We start from the raw sequence: 17026 nt of genomic DNA on the forward strand, positions 1-17026 counted from the left end.
AGAATGTTTTATTATCACACACACCAAACGTACACAAAAACCTTACAAGATAATGGTGCAACACTGTTCCTTACACACTGGATGAATGTAGGCTAGATTAAAAAGATACAGCACATCTACATCTAAAATACATGACACCCTTACATTAATGAAAAAACAAATAGCCCTTGAGTCATCAAAGACATTGCATAAAGATTTTCAATTGATTAAATTAACAAGAGGGGTTAAAGGGGGAGGAGTGAGAACACATTGGTATCAGGTGTGTGGGGGGGGGGGCTGTCTCAAAGATTTATGTGTGTGTGCTGGAAATTCCACAATTGCAACATTGTAGTTACTGTACGGTTTAGTCTCTTGCTTTGAATTTGATTGCCTAATGTCCAAACAAACTGTGTCAACCATCATGCTGGTGAATCATGCTGGTGAACTAATTATTGTGTCCATAAAGTTAGAAACTAATCTGATCTATAAGCAAGATAGAAAGATAAGAGGGGAGGAGTGGAAGCCGACAGTAGTATATAAACCCATAAACAAGCAGGACAGACAGGTTGTTGCAACTGGCATTTAAATGATGGAAGTTTACAAAGCAATCTGCTGGGTTTCTCTCCTAGTGACTCTTCTTTCAAATGGTAAGAGACAAAAATGACATTATTGCACTGCATTATATTATTAACTTTTGAGTTCAGGAGTAGATCAAGTTATGGAATGCTTTTAGGCCATACATGCTTGCATTATGGAATTTAGGCATAGCAAATGAAGACAGTCAAAGTCCAAGGGATTTCACGTGCATTATGACACAGAAAAATATCTTGTTAGACCAAACCGGTGACCCACGGACACCCATTATTACAGACCTTTTCATTAAATAGAATACAAATGACTGTCTGATCAGATGGACGAACAAGAAACCAGACAATCCTAGTTCAGCCGGACCGCAATAGAAAGTATTGCCATCTCGAGTTTTGAAACCGGGTCATGGTAACTGTGTTGTTAGCGGCTATGTATTGCGTTTGCCACTGGCTGTTTTAACAGCGTATTAGCCAGTAATAAGCTTTACCGGTATCTACTAACTCTACTAAAGCGAGTCTTTCATTTCATGGCATAAGAACGTATTTTTTTCTTTCATGGAAAAACAACATACTTTTTTCTTTCATTCGTTAATGACATTTATACAATAACTTTCAACATAGGCGTCATAAAGTGAAAAGACGAGAGAATTGAGGAATCTATCAGAAATAATTAATGTTGTTACTCTCAATAGATTTAAACGTAGGTCTTCCATATGAGACACTGTTGTTAACCACTACGCCACGGCATTACAAGTTTCAGCAGTCGCTAGACTCCATTAAGGATTGTGTTAAATAGGCTTATTAGTATCTATTAACTTCCTTGGAATAATCATGAGAATTGAGCAATTTCTAGTGAGACTGAAGATTAACTTTTCCATGCCAGAAACAGTCACAATTTAACCGTATACAGTTTCAGTTAAGGGTAAAGATATCGTAACTACGTTGTTAAGCCAGCAAATGTGTTTGTCTATCCTGACCCAAAACGCATGCACGGATACGTACTTTGAAAATCCACCAGAAATCCACCGTAAACTGTTTTATTTCTGGGTTGCCATAACATAGATACTAACGGTTTCAGCCAACAAAGTTTTCATCTATATGGAATAATTCATAATGCGTACATCGCTTCACCTGTGAGGAGATACGAACTCAGGAACTATAATTCACAAGTCCGCTTCTCTAAACACTACGCTAGTTGTGGCGTAAAGAACCAAAATTCTGTTTCAGTGTCCAAATATTTCTGGACCTAACTGTATAGGGTTAGAGGTTCTTTTAATGTATATCGTGAGGTAACTTAATTATTCCTCAAGGTTCTTCACACATATTTCCTTAAAGAACTTATAGGAATTTCACCTTAGTTTCAAGGGATGACCCCGAAAGGATCCTCTAATCGCACTTCATTTTTTGTGTATAATGCAACTTGGATATTTTATGAGGGCTAATCTGAAAAAGAGACCTTGGATCCTGTTTTTGACCCTCTGTAAAATAATGGTCAAATAAATCAAATATTTTTGACAGATATTGTACCTGTAAAAGTTGCCACAATCATTTTAGAGCAGTGACTCCCTATCCACTGGAAAATGTGCTAAAAAAACAAATAATTCTATTTGAATTCATGTAAAACTAAATGGATGAGTTTGAACATAATGTGATTTGCTGGCTTGATTTGTTAGTCAGAGTTTCATACTACTGAATTAGGGTATATGTAGGCCCTCTAAGAAAGGCCTTATGATATATTTTAATTCACAAACAGTGTAATGTTAATGTGGAATATATGGTAATTCAAAGTTGAATTATGTTCACTCAAACTTTAAAGTTTAGATGTCGCCCTGAGCACTATCTGACCTATGACATAGTTCAACAGCAACCGGTGTGTATACTGGACTCTCAATGCGTGCACATGGCTTTGAGCGTAGGCCATAGATTGTTTCTATGGGCTTGTGGTCAGTCAGCAACTCAAACCTCCACTCATATACGTATGGGTGTAGCCTCTCACACGCTCAAACCAACACGAGTGCCTCACGCTCAGTCTGTGAGTGTCACTGTTTGCAGTCTCTCAGACTTCTGTTTACATTACAGACTGGCACCATTTCACCTCCCTGGTCTTGTACAAGCACCACACTGAAGCCCACAGGTCCAGCATCAGCAATTTTGTGGGAGTGTCCTTATCGGAATAGGCCAACGTTGTTGCTTCTGATAATTTTCCCTTCAGGGTCTCAAATGCTGCCTACTGCTCAGGTCCGAAATGACATCCTTCTTTGTCAGTCTCTGGAGAGGCTCTGAGATTGGAGCACAATGCGGTCCAGAAAATCGCACACCTCAGATGCTTTTTCACCCTCTCTTGCCACAACGACAGCCCTGACGCTATTGGCTGTAGGACCTATTCCCTTCTCCTTCAGATCACTTTAGATTCTACACATTTCATTGTCAGCTTCATACTACCTTTGGTTTTACACATTTTGGATAAATGGTCTTTCCCGTTGCATTTCCGACATGCTGTTCCCCATGCAGGGCAAACAGGGTCCTTTGCAAAGTGATCTGCATGTCCACATCGGTAGCATACTTTAACGGCATCCTCTCTTCTATGACTAGTTTGTCTTTGTTTTCTTATCACATCTTCTTGGACACACAAATCACGGTCTCTCTCCCTTTAACATCCAAGCCCACATGCATAGAAGACATTTGTAATTCAGCCTGTTCACATTGTGCTGCCAGCTCCATCGAACAAGTTTAGACCTTTAGACCTGCTCAAAACCGCATCTCTAATTTGATTGTCCTTTTCCCCTCCAAATCCAGAGTCATTCACTGCCCTTCTCAAACAAGTAACAAATTGATGCATGTCTTCTGTCTCTGTTCAATCATTCAATCAAATGTATTTACACTGAAAAAAATTATAATCGCAACAGTTTTGTTTTTGCCCCCATTTATCATGAGCTGAACTCAAAGATCTAAGACTTTCTCTATGTACACAAAAGGCCTATTTCTCTCTGTCTAAATCTGTGTTAGTGAGTACTTCTCCTTTGCTGAGATAATCCATCCGTCTCACAGGTGTGGCATATCGAGATGCTGATTAGACAGCATGATTTTTGCACAGGTGTGCCTTAGGCCACTCAAAAAGTGTGCAGTTTCACTCTATTGGGGGGGTTCTGAAAACCAGTCAGTATCTGGTGTGACCACCAATTGCCTCACGCAGTGCAACACATCTCCTTCGCATAGAGCCAGTGTAAAGAGGCTAGTACTGAAGTAATGTGTTCAAATGTTTTAGTTCTAGTTAGGATTCTAGCAGCCCTGTGCACTGTTTATTTATTGATTTATCAAGGTAACCGGAAAGAAGAGCATTGCAGTAATCTAATCTAGAAGTAACAAAAGCATGGATTAGTTTTTCTAAATCAGTTTTTGATAGAAAGTTAGATTTTTGCAATGTTTCGAAGATGAAAATAAGCAACTCTTGAGACATACTTTATATGTTCATCAAAGGAGAGGTCAGGGTCAAGGGTAATGCAGAGGTTTCTTACATTTTTTGGGGATACGACCATGCAGCCGTTGAGGTTCACAGTGAGATCTGCCAACAAAGCTCTTTGTTTCTTGGGTCCTAAAACTAGTATTTCTGTTTTCCTTGAGTTTAAAACCAAGAAGTTCTCCGTCATCGACTTCCTAATATCTGAAACGCTTCCAAAGTAGCTAATTTTGGGGCTTCTCCATGCTTCATTGAAATATATAACTGTGTGTCATCAGCAAAACAGAGAAAACTGACATTGTGATTCCAGATTACATCACCCAGAGTCAGCATATATATTGAGAACATATAGTTGGGAGAATGTCTGTCTGGCAAATGATGTATTCACCTGAGATATGATGTATTCTGTGCTATTACTGCCTGGTCATAATCTGTCGGTCCGCCAGTGTAGAGAAGATATCTTGTACGTCTGCCCCTGCATGATGTATCTAAAATAAATTGAATATTGTGTAAAAGGTCATTTCCTTTCAGATCTAAAAGTGACACCTTCATATATTTTATTTTCATTACACAAAGTGAAATATTTCAAGTAGTTTTTGTTTCAATCATGATAACGTCTTACAGCACATGGAAATAAAAAATCCAGTAACTCAAAATATTAAAATAAAAAATGTACAATACAGAAATGTCAACTTGAGAAGAGCCCTAATTAGCTAATTAACTCCCTGAACCTTCACTATACACAACCACAATCATGAAGAAGACTGCTGACAGGAGACACTCATTCACACCTCCACAAGGAGGGTAAACCACAGAAGGTAATTGCTGAAAGGGCCGGCAGTTCGCAGAGTGCTGTAGCAAAGAATATCCATGGAAATTTGACTGCAAGGGAAGTGTTGGAAAATATTTTGAGATACTGGATTTTTGATTTCCATGAACTGTAAGCCGTAATCATCAAGACTGAAACACAAAAGCCTTGAAATGTTTCACTTTATGTGTAAATAATCTAGAATATATGAAGGTGTCACTTTTTTATTTGAATTACCAGAGAAAATGAACTTTTCCACAATATATATATATTTTTTTAGATGCACCTGTAGAAGCAGTGCCCTTCGTTGTTTTGTAGCTTCTGCCACGTCTACGGATAGAATCATGCCTTTTCCATCCACAAACAACTCAAAACTAGTTAGCCATCTGGTCCAATGAGGACCCAACTCATACAACCCCATACCATCAGAGATGCAGGCTTCTGAACTGAGCGCTGATAACAACTTGGGTTGTCCTTCAAATTTTGATTCGTCTGACCACAGAACTCTTTTCCACTTTGCCACAGTCCATTTTAAATGATCCTTGGCCCAGAGGAAACACCTGCGCTTCTGGATCCTGTTTAGATACAGCTTCCTTTTTGATCTATAGTGTTTTAGGTGGCAACGGCGAATGGCACGGTGGATTGTGTTCACCGACAAGGTTTTCTGGAAGTATTCCTGAGCCCATGTTGTGATTTCCATTACAGTATCATTCCTGTATGTGATGCAGTGCCGTCTGAGGGCCCGAAGATCACGGGCATCCAGTATGGTTTTCCGGCCTTGACCCTTACGCACAGAGATTGTTCCAGATTCTCTGAATCTTTGGATGATTTTATGCACTGTAGATGATGATAACTTCAAACTCTTTGCAATTTTTCTCTGAGAAACTCCTTTCTGATATTGCTCCACTCTCTTTCGCTGCAGCATTGGGGGAATTGGTGATCCTCTGCCCATCTTGATTTCTGAGTGACACTGCCACTCTGAGAGGCTCTTCTTATACCCAATCATGTTGCCAATTGACATACTAAGTTGCAAATTGGTCCTCCAGCTGTTTCTTATCTGTCCCAACTTTTTTGGAATGTGTAGCTCTCATGAAATCCAAAATGAACCAATATTTGGCATGACATTACAACATGTCTCACTTTGAACATTCGTTTATGAGATATGTAAATTATTCCATTCCTTTTTTACTCACAATTTGTACAGTGTCCCAACCTTTTTGGAATCGGGTTTGTACACACACACACAATTTTCTTTACAATTGTAATCTAATTGAAATGACAGTGACACTATGAGCTACGTCCCTACAACCCCCATGAGCACTACCTGCATACAGTGTTTGATTCTGTTCCATTTGTGTTAGGCTTATGGCCTTGCGCGCCAGTGACTGAACCAGTGAACAAGACAGGCTAAGTCGTAGCACACCACAGTCCAATTTTATCATATAAAACATCATTCTCGAACAACAAAATGGTGGCTAGTGAAAATGTTGAGTGACTAGAACCCACTAGCCCCAGTGGCTGGTGAGCAAAAAAGTTAATGTCAAGCACTGATTACAAGTCCCTGTTAATAAATAGACAGACCGGCAAGGAAGTTTAAATGTGGAATAATTTCACTCTGATATATTTTGTAGAAAGATATTATTTAAAACATTACCATGTTTTAAATAATTTACTGCAGACGTCTGCTGGTCATTTTTGCTCTTTTTTAAGCTAGGAGTACTGTAAAAATCTTACATACTGGCAATTTAACTAATTCATACATTTCATAATTAATATTTCTTCATTTAAATTATAAAGAACATTTACTAACGCTGAAAGAATCCTATTTGCAAATAGAGTGCTTACACAGTATTTGTCCAGTTCCACAAAGATGCACAAGTGTTTTAAAAATGTGTTGGTGCTACATGCAAAGATGTTTTTACATATTCCACTCTCCCTGAGACACTCTTGTAGAGTGGGGTCACAGAAATGTTTTATGTTAACCCTGGAATAATTAGGGGTTAGTTCTCTGATCAAGTGGAGGTCATTATCTTCCAGGCTCCAGCTAGTGATCCACCAATCTAACTGCTAGGCTGTCCACCAAATATACAGTTGGTAATGTGCTCATAAATGTGGAACAAACATTCTGGACAATTTTGAGTGTATAAGTACGGTTAGGTAATGTACATAGTGGTATAACTCTTTTTGACAGCTGCAGTTTTGGTATGCTGCAACAATATGTACGCTACTGTCAGGAAACACTTAATATATAGTCAGTAAAAATATTCAATAATTAGATAATGAAGTACGTCTCCAAATGGTGACTAATCAAACATTATTTCTTTATATTTCTCAGGGTCTCTCTCTCAGTTGGCTGGTAAGCCCCCCCCCCCCTTTCAATGTTATCCTTTCTATACCAAACTGAATGATACAACCATATTAGTGAGCATTAAATCTCTTCACGTTCTGTGTATGCAGTATTTTGATCCCTCGTCCATCTGTATCTGTAGTGTGTGGTATCCCTCCTCTCAACACTAAGATTGTGGGGGGTCAGACAGCCCCTCCTGGAAGCTGGCCATGGCAGGCCAGTCTACAATCATCCGGCAACCATTTTTGTGGCGGCTCCCTCATCAATAATCAGTGGGTGCTGACAGCTGCTCACTGCTTCCGGTTAGGACCTATACAATACTTCAGTCAAATATGAATGGACAATTTTTTAGTCATATTGAATTATTTCAATAATAATAATAACAATACCTAATGTTCTTGTGATCATACAAAAAACACAAGGTTTGGAAAAACATTTTGGAAACTGACTTTTCTGTACATCCTTTGCTTCCAGTTTTTAAAATATTAATTATAACAGGTTTTTTAATTAAGATAATACAAAACATTTCTCAGGTGGTTACTAATGGCCCTTCAAACATTTAATACAGTTGTAACTTCATTTTCCCCCAGCTCCATTCCCTCGAATTTGCGGGTCGTCTTGGGCCTCCAGGACCTGCAAGGCTCCAACCCAAACTCAGTGAGCCTGACGGTATCTCAGATCACCGTCCACCCCAACTACAGCAGCAGTACCAATGACAACGACTTGTGCCTGCTGAAGCTGTCCTCCACAGTGACTTTTACCAACTTTATCCAGCCGGTCTGTTTAGCTGCATCAGCCAGCACCTTCTACACAGGAACTACTAGCTGGGTCACTGGCTGGGGCACTACTAGCAGTGGAGGTTAGATCATGATGAGATAAAAATCTAATGGAACGTCAATAATATTACATGTATTCTTAATCTGTGTAAAATGTTTTCCTTAATTGTGTGAATGTGTCTTCCATGTCTTTAGGGTCCGTCTCAAACACACTACAGGAAGTGTCTATACCAGTAGTGGGGAACAGGCAGTGTAACTGTGGCTATGGAGTTGGCACAATCACTAACAACATGATCTGTGCCGGTCTGTCAGCTGGAGGAAAGGATTCCTGTCAGGTAAAATCTCAGAGCTTATTACAGTCTGAGTGAAATACACTTTGGGACAAATCCTCAGCGATTATCATACCTACCTTGTCTAAAAAGCATTTTTGGATGCTCTGTTAACAAAAAACCAGGCAAGCCTAATTCATCCGGCCCGCAATAGAAAGTGTTGAGATTTGAACCCAGGTCGCCCACATTAAAGGCTGTGTCGTTAATCATACACCATGGAGCTGTAGATTTGCTGGGTGTCAGTATAGCCTCTTGTCTCTATCATGACCTAATTCTGCGTACTTCGAAAATCCACCAGGAACAGTCGCAATATAACTTTTATTTCTGGCTTACTATAATGTAAATACTAACGGTTCTGGTAAAAAAAAAGTTTTCAACTATACAGAATAATTCATAATGCATACTTCGCTTTGCCTGCGACAGGATACGAACTCAGGACCTATAATTCACAAGTCCACTTCTCTAACCACTACGCTATTTAACAAAGGGTAGTCACTCACTCACTCACTCACTCAATCAGTAAGAGACATTCGCGCTTATTGGCTGGCGCCGCTTATGCGGTCCAGCAAAAATACTTCCTCATTTGTGACTCTGACTAATCTAGAAAAATCATCCAATATTTTTCATAATTAATTAAATTAAAATTGTATTTATAATACAATAATGTCTATGCATAGGGGGACTCAGGAGGTGCGATGGTGAGCAAACAGGCTGGTCGCTGGATCCAGTCTGGTATTGTGAGTTTCGGAGACGGCTGTGCCCAGCCAAATATCCCAGGAGTCTATGCCAGAGTGTCCCAGTACCAGACCTGGATCAACAGCATAATTAGCACCAACCAGCCAGGCTTCATCCCCTTCTGCTCCAATGGGACTGACTCTGATCTCAACTTCACCTGCCCTGGTCTTCCAGCCCCTACAACCTCCACCAGTGCCACCTGTACAAGTCTGACAATCCAAACTACAACCACAGCTGCCCCTAAAACCACAGCTGCCCCTACAACCACAGCCAACTCTACAACCACAGCCAACTCTACAACCACAGCCAACTCTACAACCACAGCCAACTCTACAACCACAGCCAACTCTACAACCACAGCCAACTCTACAACCACAGCCAACTCTACAACCACAGCCAACTCTACAACTACAGCTAACTCTACAACCACAGCTAACTCTACAACCACAGCTGCCCCTAAAATCACAGCTGCCCCTAAAATCACAGCTAACTCTACAACCACAGCTAACTCTACAACCACAGCTGCCCTTAAAATCACAGCTGCCCCTAAAACCACAGCTACCTCTACAACCACAGCTACCTCTACAACCACAGCTAACTCTACAACCACAGCTAACTCTACAACCACAGCTAACTCTACAACCACAGCTAACTCTACAACCACAGCTAACTCTACAACCACAGCTAACTCTACAACCACAGCTAACTCTACAACCACAGCTGCCCCTAAAATCACAGCTACCTCTACAACCACAGCTACCTCTACAACCACAGCTAACTCTACAACCACAGCTAACTCTACAACCACAGCTACCTTTACGACCACAGCTACCTTTACGACCACAGCTACATCTACAACCACAGCTGCCCCTACAACCACCAGCACAACTACTCCTACCACACCTGCTCGTATGTATACCTATAGATTTAACGTGCTTATGGTTACACCTTATATAGAATCCCTCTGCAACTGATCTGACTGTTGGATCACTGAATATGATCTGTCTCTGTAGCTGTGGTCTGTGGGTCCGCCCCATTGAACTTGGGTGTTGGTGTGGGAATGTCAATAGCGACAGCAGGCTTGTGGCCCTGGATAGCCAGTCTGCAGATAAATGGCGTGCACGTCTGTGGGGGCACGTTAGTCACGCTGAATTCTGTCATGAGTGACGCTGGCTGCATATCCAGGTACGTTCACTCTTATATAGTCACCTAATACTGGAAACACTGGAATACTGGAAAGCCTAATTCAGAACTCCTAAAGCATTACACAACAATGAAAATGAAGAGCTTTGTCCACCTCACAAAAAAACACCTCATTCCATCTTTCCAGCCAGCCCAATGCCTCTCTGTGGACTGTGATCCTGGGTCGTCTGAATCAAAACGGCACCAACCCAAATGAGGTGAAACTGAATGTCATCAACATCACAATGAGCAACTTGACGGGCAACAACGTGGCCATTCTCCGACTGGCCAACAAACCCACATTATCTAACTACATCCAGCCTATCTGTCTGGATCAGGGAACCAACACCTTCAGTGTAGGGACTAACTGCTGGGTGGCTGGCTGGGCCACAGGACAGGGTGGAGGTGAGTGGATGGACTCTCTGAAATGAAATAAAAAAGTGAAAGATGTGTATATCTCTGAAAGAATTTGATAAACAATGGCAGTTGGTCCACATAACCCTTTATACACTCTTAAAAATAAAGGTTCCTCAGGAGCCTGACTGACACTTTTGCAGAAGTCCTCCTGATTTCTGGAAGAAAAGGGTATTTTGAAGTTTATGGTAATAGGCACTGACCGTGATGGGGATGCACACTACGGGTTGGATATCCCACTTTCAAATAGAATTAATCAAAATCGATGTTTTACTAATCCACCTCCCCACAAAAACAAACTGTCATGTTTACCTCAAAAATATCTATTACAATACATGCAAATATGTGAGATATCTCACGGTGTTGTGTTTGCAAATTGCTAGTAAATAAGAGCCAATCAAAATGCTTACACATTTTCTGAGTGAATATTGGGGTTACACAAGGATCCTGACCAGACCAGTCACAGCACTTACTGAGTAATGTAGGTCATGTAAGCCAGGCTTGTTTCTCAAAAAAAGTCACAGGAAGGAAAACATGTTAAGTTACCCAAAACTGTGTTTCATTCACAAAGTGAAACCCTAAGATAAGTTAATTATATGACAGGGCACAATGTAAAAAATAAAATGCCACAAGTGTTACAACATATACCAATACTTTTGTTACTTAACATGTTTAAACCTTCATGAAATGCATTCTGGCTATATGAAACAAATATTTTTATATTTCTTTCATCACATTTTTAATTATAAAAATTAATAAAAAGATCACAGTCAACAAAACATTAGAATTTTAAACAAAACGATAACTCAATCATCCCTGGGGAACAAGGCGACTGGTTGGTACGTCTTAGTTACTAGGCATGTGGTTGTTATAAGTCCTGCAATTACCCAATGGGCATCTGCATTATAAATTCCTGATCAATAGGACCAAGGGCACTGAACACCAAATGTCAGCCACCAGACCAGTTGCTGTTTGCTATTGCCATGGACATTTGACTACTCCCATGTACCGGTAAAATTGTCATTGGTCTGCCGACTGCAGTGTGTCGGACAAGGCTATATCAACGTGCCGGAGAAAGGACAACTTGGGGACCGGGGTAAAAGTGCAGTCCTCAGAACGATGGCTTTTTCTAATACAGTTGATAGGTTATTACTTGAAATAGATATTTAATAATTTCAGATTTCCATCTCAAATCTCACCAATGTAGTCTACATGACAATGTCTAGGAGCATCAACTAAGATTCTTCACAAAAAATTAAGCGGAGATTTTTTACTAATATAAAAAATATATATATACATACGATTTTTCTGATTTTGAGAGATTCATCGCAAATCGCATCCATATATTCCTCATGACATTATCTAAAAGCCTCAACTTAGATTTTTCACAAAAAAATTTGGTACAAAATTCTTAGGATAATTATAAAGTTTCTTTTCAAAATTGCTTTTTCAAATTTGACAGTTTCATCCCATGTCCAAACAGTACATTCTCCATTATAATATAAGAGCCTCAACTTGATTTTTCACAAATTATCAAGCATAGATTTTTGACTATTATTTAAAAGCTTCCTTTAGAAATAACTTCTTCCAATTTGACGAAATTCATCCCAAGTCAATTTACCTCGTGGGCGTGCTAATAGCTGGCAGGAAATGATTGCACCTCCACACACCATCGACACACCTGTTCCTCATCATTAATTATGTGGTTAAGTTGACACTTATTACTGTGTAACTGCAATGTTAATACATATTAACAACTGTATTAAAAACAATGGAATACCACAGGTTTTACATTACAATAAAAAGAGAATAATGAATTTTCGGTATAGGTTGCTGCCCCATCATAAGCAATGCCCACTTTAGTAAAGTCAGAGACACAAATGTCTCTTGTCCTATGTGCAACAAGCATGGATATAATAAGGTACAAACATTTCTGTCTCCCTGTCCTCAGCTGAGCAAGCCCTGCAGCAGACCCAGACATCTGTAGTGGACTGTGTCAATGTTTCATCTACGAATAGCATTTGTACAGGAGCTGTGACACTACTGCAGGTACAGTCAATATGGACATACTGTATAATTGCCTGTAAATCACTGAAGTCATGTTTTCATAATCATATGACTATGTGGACCCATGCTTTTCTCTGCTTTACAGGGGGATGTGGGTGGTCCTCTGATGTGTCAGGTGGGCAACTCATGGTACCAGGCTGCTGTGTTGACTCTTCCCAGCAACGCCACTACCCTTAACACGACAAGTCTCAGCAACGCTCGCCGACGCAGGAGTACCAGCACCCCCCAGATTCAAGTCTTCACCAAAACCTCCTCCTTCAAGACATTCCTGATTAACACTTTGGGAACACTCCTATCCCCCACTACTGAAATCAACTCCAACAACGCCACTAACCCTACCAATGCTACTAGCACCACCAGCGCTACAACAACTGCATCAGTTATTGGCAGCAGTGGAATGTCCCAGGGCTACTCGTCCACTCTCCTCCTGCTCTGGCTCTCCCCCGTCCTCCTGTCCTAATTTTTGTCTATTCCATGTCAAAGCCAATAAATAATATAAATATTGGGTTGTTAATTTTCATGTTATGAAAATATTTACTGAAGATAAATCTTCTTCACTTAAATAATCTTCTCATCAAGAGGTCTGTGCTCAAATTTGTAATAAATCATTGCCCCTACCCATTTCCTGCTCCAAGAAATAAAACCATGGGGAGGGGTTCATAAAAAGGAAGACTCAACAACAAATCCATATTTATCCTCCACAGAAAAAGACAGGGATATACATTTCACCACTTTTTGCAAGAACTTTTTTAATCCATCCATTGTCTCACTCAAGCCATAAGTTCTCACATAGCAAAACATGGTTATATTTTCTGAACAAAATCTCTTAAGTGAACTGAACCCAAATCTAGAGTGTGAAGTATGAGGATTGCCTCCCTTTCTCTATCAGCCTGCAGAAATAACTTTAGAATCATAATGCTATTGGACATTGCACACCTCCGGAAGATCTGGAAATGAATTAGAAGTAGATCTCAGACCAGTGTCATTCCAGCGGTCTATTGTGAACATTCCCTCCATTGTCAGTACCATAGAGCCTATTTAGACCACATCCACTGTCGAGAACACAATTTCATTTAATTAGCACCAACATAAAATGTAAATACTATTATTTACCATTTACACCAGCGAAGAGAAACTCTCAGCGCCCTAAGGTGATAAGTGTTCAACGTAAAGTATTGGTCAGCAGGTTACCTTGGAAGGTGATGTGCAACAACTGCCATTTTCACCGGTTACACTACAAAAATGCAGACACAAATCTGGCATCAAATCTTGTTCATGTACATAAAAGGTGGGACAAACATGACATTAGAGACTGAGTGACCTGGGGGGGGGGATCTCTCCATACCACAGGGGTCTTCCATTTCTTATACTCCCCCCCAAAACTATCTTTCTCCCCCTAGAATACCTTTCTGCATTTGAAAATGCTAAATCCTTTTAGGGGAAGTGAAAACCTTTTCTGAACTGTTTTCGCTTGCTATTCTGTATCATATTGCTTATAAAACACTGACTTTTATCTGTTTAGACATTCTTTCACTGCCTGTCAAATAATAAAATTTGAAATAAAAACTGTGGACTACATTACTGCCAATTATTGGGCAAATTGTGGCGTTGCTAGTAACTTCCTATAACTGCTATTATGGTATTCATGAAATTGTCCACTCAACATCCCACAGACAGGAAGAAGGGAACAGACACTAATGTAAAAGTCAGGTCTTCCTATACAATTATCTGCAAATTTACGTCAACAGAATCAGACTGAGCATCTCAATAGCCAAATAGCCCTGGGAAAAGAAAAAATAACAAATATTTTCAGAGTAAATATATTTTTTTAAATACACACTAAGACTTTCAAAGAAGTCCCTGATCTTCAAAGAATTCCCTGATTTTGGAACCCTAATTGTGGAAGCAGCTTCCATTTAAATTTAGGACAAGAGTCACTGACCATTTTTAGCAAATGTTTAAGATCCTGTCTTTTTAAAGAGCACTGGAAATAGGAAAGTGCACTATTACAATACCGTAAGACGAATGATTAAAGTCAAACTGGATATTGGGTTGTCATTAAGTAAATGACATTGGAAAATGTTGAGCATCCAAAATCATGTGTTTCTCAAGCAAACAAAAAAAGAAAATGTATAAACAACATAATGGAGTGCATTAACTAGATACATTCTAAACTCATATTGTGTAACAGTTGCAGATTGGTAAATACCAGTAGGATGCATTCATATGCTTTGAACTCAGAAAACACTGAAGGGAGGAAGCTGTCTTTTCTTTAACATTTATGAGCGGGTACAAACGGTTGCCAGGAAAGCAACATACAACGCGTAAAAATTTCTTCCTCCATAGACCACATGAGGATATGACAGAGCCAAGAGATTAGTGTATAAAGAGAAAAATGCTAGGGAATTGATAAGATCTTCTGTTGCATAGAAGCCATAGTGGATAAGGGCGAGGAAGACAAGCAATTAGAACAGCAAAGCCTTGTAATTGTAGTCTTCTAGTAGCTATGCTTGCCTATGACACCCTCCTCTCACAAAGTTAACTCTTTCTTTAGTATAATATCGTAATCTTCAAAAAATTGGCTAATTTTGGAAAGTTCATTTCTAGTGGTGTAGACAGATTGACAAGTAAATCGATTATTTTGGAGTAGACTCTCCACCACTAAATAGGGCAGAAATGTGGCCACTGAAAGACAGAAAGTTACGCCAAGATCGATGATTCAACAGCTACTGATAAAAAAAAGGGATGTTGACCAGATTGAATAACTTGACTGTAAACCCTATCTCCCTCCTAGAAAAACATTCACGCCACTTACTTTAGCAAACAATCCCTCAGTAGTACTTGGCTCTATTAATCTTTTCCTCGAGCTTGGCTAGTCTCCACAAAAACATTGAAAAACATCCCCACAACATTTTGCTGCCACCACCATGTTTGACATGGCCAGTGAAGACAGCTGGCTACCCAAAGAATGGTAAGCTCCCACATTTGAACCCAGGACACCCTAAGACGCACTAACAAACACACACACACACACACACACACACACACACACACACACACACACACACACACACATACATACACAAATGAGTCATGTGAAATTCCCTTGGTGATACCTTTTGTCTCTATTATTTTTTTCCAGGCGAACTTGAAATACCTGAAAGCATACCTAAAAGCATACCTAAAAGCATACCTAAAAGCATATTTTAATTCCCCATAACATAACACTTCCTCAGGTTCTGATTACAGAGTATTTGCTATGATTCATTTGTATGCTGATGTGAGACAATCCTGAAGAGTGGGGTCATGAACAGGGATCAGCCATTGTGGATGGCCATGCTGGAGAATTAGGATTAGATTGATAGATCACCTTGCAAGCTCGAGTATTCGAACTAGCAACATTTTGGTTATTGGCAAACATTGGGCTACCTGCCTCAGATTGCTATACACATTCAGGACAATGTAAAGTGCAAAGTTATTTTTGGAAAAGTACACAGTGCTGGAACTAGTTTTGCCAGATAATCTAAATAATCATGACAAGCAGTCAGCAGTTCACAGTAAAAACATGTAGAGACATTCAACCAAACCAACAGGAAACATAACAATATACAGACTAGTCTAAGTCATTGCCAGTACATCTGCGTCATTGTGGCCATGCGTTTAAATCCCGGTAAAGGTACAATGACAAAATTGGCTTAACACTGCATGGTTTGGAAGTGGAAGTAGCCATATCGAAGAAGCACTGTATACATTTAACTTAGCTAGGTACAGGTCTCAGCTGTTAATTCCCACAGGCATTATGTTCTTTAAACAAGGCTCATATCAGTGTTGGCACATCAGCCAGACTTTTTGTAAAAAGATCAATAGTTAGCTTCTTAACCTAGCCAAAAGAAGCATTAAGTTCATTCCCACCATCAATGTTTTTTCTTTTGCCAAACTCCAACCATGTCCTTGATCTCAAAGAATGTGAATTACAACATTCATATTAGTCTTGGTCTGGTTATAGAAAATGCCATGTCTATTATATTCAGGCCATTACATGATAGAATTAATTTAGAGCAAGAAGACCCGTTTTCATGTGGAACATATACACTGATCAGCCATTACATTATGACCACTGACAGGTGAAGTGAATAACACTAAAAATCTTGTTACCATGGCATCAGTCAGTGGGTGGGAAATATATAAAACTTCTGTCCTCAAAGTTGATGTGTTAGAAGCAGGAAAAATGGGCAAGTGTAAGGATCTGATTGATTTTGACAAGGGCCAAATTGTGATGGCTAGACGACTGGGTCAGAGCATCTCCAAAACAGCAGCCCTTGTGGGGTGCTGTGGTCAGTACCTA

General features: G+C 39.8%; 1 protein-coding gene across 1 annotated transcript; it reads left to right on the forward strand.

Moving 5' to 3' along the window:
• The first annotated feature begins 543 nt into the window (after positions 1-543).
• LOC105026662 (transmembrane protease serine 9) lies at positions 544-13182 on the forward strand. Its single transcript, XM_029116973.2, has 10 exons — positions 544-626; positions 7167-7187; positions 7321-7480; positions 7769-8037; positions 8150-8289; positions 8961-9927; positions 10032-10203; positions 10349-10605; positions 12566-12663; positions 12767-13182. The coding sequence occupies exons 1-10, from the start codon at positions 566-568 to the stop codon at positions 13139-13141; spliced, it is 2520 nt and encodes an 839-aa protein (XP_028972806.2). The 5' UTR covers positions 544-565; the 3' UTR covers positions 13142-13182.
• The last annotated feature ends 3844 nt before the right edge of the window (positions 13183-17026 follow it).

The sequence above is a fragment of the Esox lucius genome, chromosome 23, assembly GCF_011004845.1.
Source record: "Esox lucius isolate fEsoLuc1 chromosome 23, fEsoLuc1.pri, whole genome shotgun sequence".
NCBI lineage: Eukaryota > Metazoa > Chordata > Actinopteri > Esociformes > Esocidae > Esox > Esox lucius.